Below are 12,328 nucleotides of genomic sequence, written 5' to 3' on the forward strand. Positions count from 1 at the left end.
TATAAAATGCATTTATAAATTGGTCATGTCAGAGAAAGAACAGAAATAATCTAATGGCATTCTTTGCATATTTACTCTTTACCTTAAACATCAATTAATAGTAAAACCATGTCAAGGTATCTGTATTTTTAAGTTGCTGTATAGCAGTACCAAGGTTAAAATGTTTTGTAAATATTATTGTAAAAATTGCAACATTATCAGAATCGTTTTTACTTATGAAAAGCTATTTATGGAATGAAAAATATTGTCTCTGAGCCTTGTTATAAACCCGGTTTCATTGTATATTAAAGCCACTACAAGTACATTTAATATCTTGATTATAAAGTCTCATTTTGGTACACATTTCAATCCATAATTTTGTTCCAAAATTTTTTATTATCTGCAAATGGTCAAAAACCATCCATGGAGCTAAACCATACACACTGATACTTAGATGTGTCCACAAAGACTTTTGGAGAACAGAGAAGAAAGCCTGTGGGGTGTCTTTCCTCTTGACACCAACCAATTCTCATATCAGCTGGGTGTCCTACAGTTCAATTTAATTCTGATGCACACTACCTGGAGTGAGTGTCAGACTCCACAGGTGTAACAGTTCGGTCCCATAAGCCTGCCCTTATTTAGGATGGCAGTCACAAGTACTGAGTCCCCAGGTTATACACACGTCCATGCAATTTGACTACAGAGTCAGGGATCCCCCCAACCCCTTCCTTCAGGTCTGACTAATTGTTAGAACAACTCATAGGACTCAGAAAAATGCTTTACTTACTATTACCAGTTGATTATAAAGGATACAACTCAGGAACAGTCAAGTGGAAGCGATACATAGGGCAATGTATGTGGGGAGGGGCATGGAGCTTTCAGACCTGCTATGCCCTCTCCATGCTCTACTCTATGCTCCCTCTCTATGCTCCACTCTCCGGGCACCATGATGTGTCCATCAACCTGGAAGTTCTCTGAACTCCATCATGTAGGGGTTTCTACGGTGCTATCCTTGTGTAGGCATGATTGATTAAATAACTGACCATTGATGATTAACTCACTGACCATTGGTGATTAACTCAGCCTCCAGCCCTGCCCCCATCTCTGGAGGTCAGAAGTGGGAAAAGTTCCAACCCTCTAATTATGCTTTGGTCTTTCTGGAGACCAGTGCCCCTGTTAAAGTTATCTAGGGCCCCCCAACCACCAGTCATCTCATTAGCATACAAAAGACACTTTAATCACTTCAGAGATTCTTAGGGTTTTAAAAGCTTTGTGCCAGGATCTTGGGGCAAAGACTAAATATTTATTTTCACTATACCACAAAACATGAGTAATTTTTGTATTGAAATAGCATCAGAAATGTACTAGAGTAAACAACATTAGTAGTGGTAATCAAAAAGAATATTCAGACCTTGCAACTCTTGTGAGTTTCTGATTAATGGAATTAAAAGAGCTTCCAAATACCATTAAATGTTAGATTTTTCAGTACAAATTGTCTGGCCTGTGCTACCACTTGCTTTGTTACAATATCATTACTGACATCATGTTTTAGAAAACGTCATCTAGGGAAAGGCAGCATTAATTTATTCACAAGTGAAATAAATCAGAGTTCAGTACTTTTTCTACAAAGAGCAAGATGGTAAATATTTTAGGCTTTGTGACCATGTGGTCTCTGTCACAACTACTCATCTTTGACATTATAGCACCAAAGCAGTCAAACAACAGGTAAACAAATGTGTTTGGCTTTGCTCCGATTAAACCTTATTTACTGAAACAGCTTGTGGGCCCCATTTGTCCCATGGCCATAGACTGCCTCCTCTTGGACTAAAAATTGATCGAAAAAAGTCATTCACTATAATAAATAATTATAATGGATAGTTTAAAAGAATAATTTGTTTATATAACCTTGGATTTTTTGCCTGGTGATTCTTGTATGTAACCAAAAAACTAAATGCTTTTGTTTAGAACTGAGCTCACACAAAATTATTAAAGGCACGAAAAGATAATTACTTGTGAAATTGTAGAATTCATAAAAGGTGTTGCAGTAGCCTCCTGAAAACAGAAATTTCTCTTTGCATATACATTTACATGAATTATGCTTTATAGTCCAAAATATCAGAAGTTAAAAAAGAAAGAATTAACAACACCAAAAAGAAGTTATATTTCGTTCTTCTCCCAACAGAAATGCCCTTTCAGGTTTCATTTGAATACACATGCCTTTAGGAAATACTTTCATTACAGAGGAAGAATTTTGTGCGTGATAGTTCCTAACAGTTTAATAATTGTGGGTAAGGTTAGCTTAATTTGTGTATTTATTAAAGATTTTTGAGCACTTTTAATATGTATAGGAAAAGGTTCAAAATCATAGGAGATATATATATATATGTAGATCAATGGCAATGTTTTTCCCTAAAAACCCAACTATATTTTTAAGGATATTCATCACGTTTTTTATCTCTTCTATAAAAATGTTTTTATATTATGCTTTAAAAAATCACTTTACAATTTTAAACAATACCATTTATTGCAATATTTTATTTTTTCAGAGTAGATGTACATTTCCCTATTCCTCCCTCTGTGTACAACTTTAAAACCCTAAATATTATCTATAAAACAAACAAGAAAATTCTGAAAGGTGAAGAGAAGAAGGCAGAGCAGCTAGGAACTTCGTGGGCTGAAGAACAACATGACATGACAGTGAGCTCCCTGGGTTTTCTTTTTGCCTCATTTCCCCCAGGTTTGTAGGTAAAGAAGCTGGCAACCCATAAGCACCAATAGGAGCAGACAATAAAAACCCCAACGAAGGCCTGATCTCTGCAGCCAAAGTCCCCAGAAAGAGACAGCCTAGCAAAACAGAAAACTTTGAGACAGTAACAATTTAACTAATTTGAATATAACCAAACACCATAAGAAAAAAAAAAAAAAATACAGCCTCATCCCAGTGCCTATCAGCACAGGTCAAGTGCAGAGCCTAGACAGAACAGAAAAGCTGCAAAATATATGGAACAAAACTGATAGAACTGAAAGAAGAAACAAACGAATCCAAAATTATAGTTGGAAACTTCAGCATCCCTCACCAACAATTAGTAAAACTAGATAGAAAATCAACAGGATATAGCAGAACTGAACAATATCATCAACCAACAGAATCTACTCAACATTTATAAAACACCCTATCCAACAACAAGAAAATATACAGAACCCAAAAATACTCCCAGACAGCATGGCCAACTGATTTTTGACAAAGGTGCAAAAGCAGTGCAATGAAAGAAGGATAGTGTCTTCAATAAATGTGCCAGAGCAGTTGACTATCAATGGGCAAAATAAATGAAACTCGATCTAAACCTGACACCATATACAAAATTAAGTCAAAATGGATGATAGGTTTAAATGTCAAACATAAAACTATAAATCTTTCAGAAGGAAACATAGGAGAAAACCTTCAGAAACTAGGGGTTGGTGAAGAGTTCTCAGACATGACAACAAAATCACAATTCATAAAAGAAAAAATTGATAAGTTGGACTTCATTAAAATGAAAAACTTTTACTCTTGCAAAAGACTGTTAAGAGGATGAAAAGACAAGCTACAGTCTGGGAGAAAATATTTACAAACTACTTATATGATAAGGGAGTCATATCTAGAATTTACAAAGAACTCTCAAAAGTTCAACAGTAAAAACACAAATAATTCAATTAGAACATGAGTAAAAGATATGAGACATTTCACTGAAGAAGACATATAAACGGCAAATCAGTTCATGAAAAATGTTCACTAGCTTAAGGTAAATGTAAATTAATATTACAAAGTGAAATCAGTATGCACCCATTAAAACAGCTAAAATAAACAATAATGACAATATCAAATGCTGACAAGGACGTATAGACACTGGATCTCTCCTATACTGCTGGTGGGAATGTAAAATAGTACAGTCACTCTGGAAAATAGTTTGGCAATTTCTTTTAAAATAGAACATATGCTTATATATCCTAGCAATCCTACTCCTGGGCATTTATTCCAGAGAAATGAATACTTATGTCCACATAAAAACCAGCACATGATTGTTCATCGCAGCTTTATAAATGGAAAAACCAAAACTGGAAGTAAACAGAATGTCCTATAAGAAGTAATAGTTAAACAAAGAAAAAAGAAAAAAAAGATTTATCAAAGGTGATAACTTGAAATTAAAAAAAACTGAAAGTAATCTGGAAACTTCTTTTTTTATTGTAATTTTCAGGTCTGGTGTTATATCTATACCATGGAATACTACACAGTAATAAAAAGGAATGTATTGCTATACAGAAAAGCCAGTATAGCTTCCAAGGACATAATGCTGAGTGAAAAAAGAGCATTTCAGAAAGTCATGTACTATGTGATTCCATTTGTATAACATTCATGAAATGACAAAGTTATAGAAATGGAGAACAGATGAATGCTGTCAGGGGTTATTGATGGTGGTAGAGGTTGGATATGACTGTAAAGGAGGAGCCCAGGGAAATATTTTGGGGTGATGGTATGGTACCTTGCTTGCTGAACTGGTTGCATGGATCTATGTACGTGTTAAAATGACATAGAACTGTACACACACTTTATACCAATGCCAATTTCCTGGTTTTAATGTTGTACTTTAGTTACCTAAGATGTAACCATTGGGGGAAACTGGGTGAAGGATACACAGGACCTCTCTGAATCTATAATTATTTCAAAACAGAAGTTTAGAGAAGAGAAAATATGCAAACCTTGTAATGCATTCTTTCAAAAAAAAAATACATTCCCTAAATAAATCTTTTCAAGGATTTTATGATGCCAAATTTCTCAACTTAATAGCTTCTCTCTTTCCAACAGTTGACTAAACCAAATTATTTATATACTGGAAGATGACTACTTATTTTTTAAATTAATAACAGGCTAAATAATGTTATAAATTTTATACTTGCCATGTCTTAAATAACTAATTTACAATTGCTAATGGGTATCAAAGGATCAAGGACATGAAAATCATGATTTAATCAAAAACCTCATTTAACACATTAGTTGCAACCTCATTATTGACCTCAAGGGCAGGCACTTTTGCTGAAGCTGCCAACAGGAAAACAAAATGTGACTGATTTTTTACTTTTCTCTATTTAAAAAGGAATTAATGAATATAAATATGTCCCAAATTGATAGCTTCCATAACACATACTTTGGAAACTCTACACCTGAATAATTAGACCATTGATTATTTCTGGAACATAAATTAAGTCCTCCAATTTAGTCTTATTTAGACCTGAAAATTACAATAAAAAAGAAGTTTCCAGATTACTTTTAGTTCTTTTTAATTTCAAGTTACCACCTTTGATAAATCTTTTTTCTTGAAAAGACATATTTATTGAACTGCTAGACTCTGCCATTCTTTAATTGCTAATAGCAGCCCATCCAAATATGTCTCACGTTCTACTTTCATAATTTACTAACAAAGTTAAAATACATGTGGGAATATTTTAAAGGAGTCTATTGGAATGCATAATGGTATTCTGTTTTTTTAAGTGAGTAGGGAAAAGTCAGAGAGAGAAGATTTCTTCTGAATTGTATAAATATACGTTCACAGTCCCTTATCTGCAATTCTGAAGTCCTCAAAAACTCTGAAAAGTAAAGGTTTTATACAACTCAGTTGGTGGCAGGACTGAACCTGAACGAACCTGGGGCTTTTTTTATAGCTTCTATGTAATACATGAGTGTTAATATTCCTACCTTTACTGCAGAAATGTACATGTGTTATGCTCAGGATGTTGGCCCTGGGAATATCATATAATATACAGTATATGCATGTTCCCTTTTCAAAATCTGAACATTCCTGACTTACAAGACACATCTAGTCCCAAGGCCTTGGAATGAGAGATTATGAACCTGTCCTAGAAAAGTACACGATAGATGTTCATATAGCACTTGAGAACAGGAACTTATTTATGTGGCAAATGAATCTAGGAGCACAGTTATTTCATAACATTAAATTTGGGAGGAGAGTCAGATAAGCACCAAGCTGACCTTTATTTCATTAAGAATCAAACTGGGGCATTGAGCAACTTGCCCGAGGTTACCCAGCTACAGTTGGAACCATGGCAGTCTGGCTTTAGAAGTCATGCTTTTAAACCACAAAGATTTTGTTACTGAAGACTTAACCTGAAAGCCTCCTCTGTCACAGCAGAATGAGACTGAGTCTCTGAGCTGAAAGCAGGAGGATTTTGTGAAAGTCCATATCCTTATGGATAAAACCCCAGGCTCCAGGAAACTGGCAGCCCAGTTCATATTCCCCAAGTATGAAACTGGAGGATCCTTTTAAGGAGTAAAAATGAACAGCTACAAAGAAAAACAAAACTATGCAATCTGGCCTCAGTTGATCCTCTACTGCAGGGTTCACCTGTCCAATGCTAGCTTTGCACACTGAACTCCCAACCAGCTATTACTAAATAGCAGCTTATTACATAGGAATAGATTCAGGGATCACCAGACATTTAAGGAAAATGTCAAACATGAAACAGATTAAAGTAAACAATCAATAAGAAGGAGCTTAGACAGGACAGAGGAAACACAAAAAACAGATAAAGTTTCAAAGAATACGTCATGAGTACTGTTAGAGATTAATAGAAGAAATTACATCCATAAAAGCAGAAAAAGGACACTATAAAACAGGTGTTGCAATAAAGGATAAGATAGAGCACGTGGAAGTTAAAAATATGATAGCTGAAATTTAAAAGTTCAATAAAAGTTTGTAAGATAAAGTCAATGAAGTTCCCTGGAAAGTAGTTCAAGAAAACAGAGACAGGAAAAATTAGAGAAGTTATCCAGGAGACTCAGAGGTTTATTTCAGAATAGGCTTTCAGAAAGAGAAACAGAGAAAATGTTGCAAAGGAAATTATTAACTTATGGAATGGTTTCAAGAACTGAAAAACATGAGTCTTTTTTTTTTTAAATATAAATTTATTTATTTATTTTTGGCTGTGTTGGGTCTTCGTTTCTGTGCGAGGGCTTTCTCTATTTGTGGCAAGCGGGGACCACTCTTCATCACGGTGCGCAGGCCTCTTACTGTCACGGCCTCTCTTGTTGCAGAGCACAGGCTCCGGACGTGCAGGCTCAGTAGTTGTGGCTGACAGGCCCAGTTGCTCTGCAGCATGTGGGATCTTCCCAGACCAGGGCTCGAACCCGTATCCCCTGCATTGGCAAGCAGATTCTCAACCACTGCACCACCAGGGAAGCCTAACATGAGTCTTTTTTAACGTTATCCTTCAGAACATATTTAAAGGGGCACTTGTCATGTAGTCATGGAACTATAGTTGAAAGGCTGAGGAATCTTTATGAGCCTTTTCAATAAATGTACTTTCGCTTTTCCTTTTTAGGGGCACAGCAATTGCTGGCATAGTATTTGGAATCGTATTCATCATGGGGGTCATTGCTGGAATTGCCATATGTATCTGCATGTGCATGAAAAACAACCGTGGGACACGGGTGGGTGTCATCAGGACCACCCACATCAATGCCATCTCCTCCTACCCTGGTAAGCAAAACTGCTTACTCTTTCTGAAGGAAGAGTCAGATTTGTTAGTTATGCTGTCCTCCTGGGGTAGAAGACTCTCACTGGAATAATCTCCAAGTATGTAGGATATTTCTAAATTAATGTAGATTGAAGCTCTAACTTTCCATGGAGATTACTTAGATCCACATAATAAAATCTACCTCCTATTTGAATACATTCATATTTTCAGTGGTTGTCTTATTGACTACTGTTGCCAATCAACCATAGTGAAGAGGAACAGACAATTCACACCCACTGTGTCTATTTCCTAGTGAGTTCTGACAAATAATTATAGAGAAAGAATAAGTTACATGGCTGAATTAACTGGCATCTGATTCAATAGGTATGTATGTCTTGAGAAAAAGTATGGAAGAAAGTTTTTATGTGTCCCCCTTATTCAAAGAAAACAGTCTTAACATAATAGTAAAATTATCAGCATAAAGGTAATTTATTAATAATTTGACAAGTATTTCTTGAGAATTTACTAGAAGTTCCACATATAAATATATTGAACACATAAAGTGCTGCATTTTGCCTTGATTTCAATAGCATTTTTAAGTCAACCTGTATATATATATAATTTGATATATAAAAAGGAGTCAAGTTCTAAATTTAACAAATCCTTAGGAAGATAATTTTCTATCCATACTCATGTCCTCTCTCTCAGCCCCTATAGGAAAGGAATAAGGTAGCTTCTACATCCAGTCTGCCCTGAGTATCAATTCCCTAGTAATGTCTCTCCTCTCTTAACTTTTTCCCTACCATCTTCAGCTTGAGGGAGCAAATTTCAGTTGAGTGCGAGCATGGTCATTTTCCCTGTCCTCTTTTGTCCATTCTCCCTCTTCTCCAATATCTCCATGTTAGACTGCTTCCAGGCTCACTCTTGTGTCTTCTTCCATCCTGTATCAACGCTCACTTCTTTGGTTCTATCATTTGGCCTCATGGTATTAAGTACCCTTTACATGCTAAATGCCTTCCAACGTTATATATCTCCTTTCCAAACCTCTTTCCTGAATTTCAGACTCATTTGATCCCACTGCCGGTTGAACATCTACACTCGGATGTCTAACTGATATATCTCAAATTTCACATGTCTAAAGCTGTACTTCCGAACATCCCCCCAAAGCCTCCTCCACTCACCATTCACCATCTCAGTTGATGGCATCTCCAGCCTCCCAGCAGCTCAGGCCAAAGACCTTGGCGTCATCCTGGACTCCTCTCTTTCCCTGACATCTACATGCAATCTAACAGGAACACTTCTCAGCTCTATCTTCAAAATATAAGAGTATCTGACTACTTCCCACTGTTCCTTCTCTGGTGGGAGCCACCATCAGCTCTCCTACTCATTCCTGTGAAAACATCCTAACTGCTCTGCCAGCATCCACTCGTGCCTCCCAGGGGTCTATTCCAAACACAGTAGCAAACTGAACACATTTAAGATGATTAAATGTCAAATCATATCACTTCTCTGCTCAAAATTTTCCAGTGGCTCCCCACTTCCCCCAGGGGAAGACTTAAAGCCAGTGGTTTCTCATTTTATCCAAAGTAAAAGACAAATTCTTTACCAAGGCCTGCAAGGCAATGCATGAATTGGTCCCTTTTTTTTATTTCTCTGACCTCACTTCCTTCTACTCACCCTCTTGCCACCTGGCTCCACTCATACTTTTTCCTTGCTGTGCTGAAGATACAGGGCACACTCCCATCTAGGTTTGCCTAGAACACTGACTCCCTCACTTAATTCAAGTCTTTGTCAAAGGTCACTTTCTGAATGAGGCCTTCCCTGATCACCCTACTTAAGATTGTAATGTGTCCCTCCCCCATAGCATCCCAATCCTCCTTACTCTACTTTTTGTCCAGAGTGCTTCTTTTAATCTTCTAAGATACCACATTGTTCACCTAGTGGTTAAGTGTATTATTTATTGTCTATCCCCACTTTCTGGAACATTAGCTCCATGAGGCAGGGATTGTTGTCAATTTTATTCACCACTCAATCCTAAGCATACAAGACTGGAACTGGCATGTAACGGGCACTCAGCAGACATGGCTGAACGAATGAATATCATGACAAAATCTGACTTAATTATATCAATGCCTAGAAATTTTACCTTCAATTCCACCCTGGAATGTATAGCTTTTACTCACTACAAAAGCAATTCACTATTTTGAATCTTTCCAACTTACCAAGAATATCGTTAGGGTTAGTATAACAATGTTAAAACTATGGTATAAGGAAAAATTAGGGGGAGTTATTTTTTATTCTTCTGATCTCCCTATTTTCACCTGGCCAATCCATAACCCAAGAGAAGAAGAGGAGAGTCTGACAGAGACATTAATTGGAGAGAAGATGAGGAGAAGCAATCTGTACATAATGCTCCAGATTCATTTTTCTTGATCAAAAAGTGTAGTTAAAATTAATTTTTTTAATATTTTCATAAAACTAGACTAGAAAATGCAAAATATTTTAATGTGTTTTCTGGAATCTGAGGTTTTTATTTCATGCATGTAAACAGGTTTTCAAAAACTTTATTCTAGTAGCATTATTATTATTATTATTATTAATTATTATTTTGTGGTACGCGGGCCTCTCACTGTTGCGGCCTCTCCCATTGCGGAGCACAGGCTCCGCGGCCATGGCTCACGGGCCCAGCCGCTCCACGGCATGTGGGATCTTCCCGGACCAGGGCATGAACCCGTGTCCCCTGCATCGGCAGGCGGACTCTCAACCACTGCACCACCAGGGAAGCCCTAGTAGCATTATTTATACTGGCAGATCACAGCACCATGTTGCATTTTCAGTAAATGCATTGTTCTGGGAACTGAATAATGCAAAAACATCATAAACCTTATGATAGAAACATTTTCACTGCAAAAGACTAGGTCGTTGAAAACATGATTTGCTTGATTATTTCTCATTTCCTTCTCAAAGTTCCTAATTAAGCTTTTACTTAAAGGATCAGGAAATAACACAGAGTAGTACTGACTGCTTTTCAAAATCTTTCATCTATGGAAATAAAAAATAATTTTACCCACATTAATTAATTAACCCTGTGCTAATTGAATAATCACTCAAGTTATTGAATAGTCCTACAGCCTGAAGGCCACATAAATGGGTAGAAAATAATTTAGTCAAGGTTACCTCATCCCTTGGTGAAAGCACTCAGTGGGGAACCCTACAGCAAACATGACTCTGCACTGGGAGTAGATTACCAAGAACAGGTAATATGCCACACCCAACCTAGTGTTGGACAGTGACCATCTGAAATAGTTTTTCACTCCTGCCATGTTGGGTGGCATGAACTGTGTCCTGTTTAATGACAACTATTTTTAAAACCATCAGTGTGAAAACAAGAATTATTTGTCAAGTCTTACGTTTCCCCTACTTTCCAGAACTTCAGTATAAACAAAAGAAAGTGACTATATTAACTCTTTTTTAAAAATGGGTTTGGATGACACACATCTGAAGGAAAATAACGCAGAAAGAACAGAAGAAAAGGCCTGGCAAAGATATAAAAATCAAATGCCATGAAGTACATTACTGAGTCCCTAATGGTAGGTAGGTAGGTAGGTAGATGATAGATTGATTGATTGATAGATGATAGATAGACAATATAGATAGGCAAATAGACAGATAGATGATGATGATGATGAATTTAGATAGATAGACAGATAGGTAGATAAACAATGAAGAAGGATCTGAGTTTCTTGATAACAGAAAAATGTCAAAAGATGCAGGTAGAAAGAAGTTGTGGAATTGTACAAAAATCATCATTTAAAACCATCATAAGAAAAATTTAGAACAAGATTCATCAACTGATGCTAAATTTGGGGGACACATTGCTGAGGAACAGGATATTTGCATACTCTCAACCTGTCTACCTCCAGATTTCTCATTAGTTACAAGGAGAATAATAGTAACTACATAGTGGAGAAACCAGACAACATCTTGACGAAGAAGTAAAAATTAATATCAACAAAGAGGGACAGATGTACATCTTGCGCCTTTGGGTGTTATTTTGAAGATCATACAATTTCACGTGTGTAGTGTTCTGGCTGGAAGCTCATAGCCTGAATCTTAACATGAGAAATTATCTGACAAACCCAAGCTGAGGAACATTCTATAAAATAGCTGGCTTGTATTCTTTAAAATCTCTTGGAAATATTTCATTAAGAAACCAAGGGGCTTCCCTGGTGGCACAGTAGTTAAGAATCCCCCTGCCAATGCAGGGGACACGGGTTCAAGCCCTGGGCCAGGAAGACCCCACATGCATGGAGAAATTAAGCCCTTGCACCACAAATACTGAGCCTGTGCTCTACAGCCCACGAGCCACAACTACTGAGCACCTAGAGCCCGTGCTCTGCAACAAGAGAAGCCACTGCAATGAGAAGCCTGCACACCACAACGAAGAGTAGCCCCCGCTCACCACAACTAGAGAAAGCCCGCATGCAGCAATGAAGACCCAACACAGCCAAAAGTAAATAAATAAATAAATAAACATATTTATTTAAAAAAAAAGGAATCCAATCTCCATTTGCATAATTGAATTCACAATTGAGAGCAACCACATTGAACATGAAAAGACTCATGCACTCAAAGGATTTGGTGATATGAGGATGGTCTCTTCTGATTGTATCTATTTTTTAGTGAAATAAGAAGCAAGTCTTAGGCTGCAAGTGGCTTGAGGAGGTGTTTGTAGCTAAGGAGAAAGAAAAAAGCATGAAACAGTAATCTCAGAGAATGGAGGGGTGGTGAAATGCCTAATGCGCAATTTCCAAGCAATGCCAAGGGCCGCCACACTTAA

At 36.9% G+C, this 12,328-nt stretch overlaps 1 protein-coding gene across 1 annotated transcript in view; it reads left to right on the top strand.

The window, feature by feature from the left end:
- Positions 1–12,328, top strand: part of CYYR1 (cysteine and tyrosine rich 1) — a 104,800-nt gene that overhangs the window by 83,266 nt on the left and 9,206 nt on the right. Inside the window, exon 3 of the mRNA XM_027101931.1 lies at positions 7,354–7,511. Within this exon, the coding sequence (XP_026957732.1) occupies positions 7,354–7,511 (158 nt within the window). The remainder of the gene's footprint in view (positions 1–7,353; positions 7,512–12,328) is intronic.

Source organism: Aethalodelphis obliquidens, unplaced genomic scaffold (genome assembly GCF_003676395.1).
Source record: "Aethalodelphis obliquidens isolate GAN/ISIS:26980383/991018 unplaced genomic scaffold, ASM367639v1 scaffold1, whole genome shotgun sequence".
Lineage (NCBI taxonomy): Eukaryota > Metazoa > Chordata > Mammalia > Artiodactyla > Delphinidae > Aethalodelphis > Aethalodelphis obliquidens.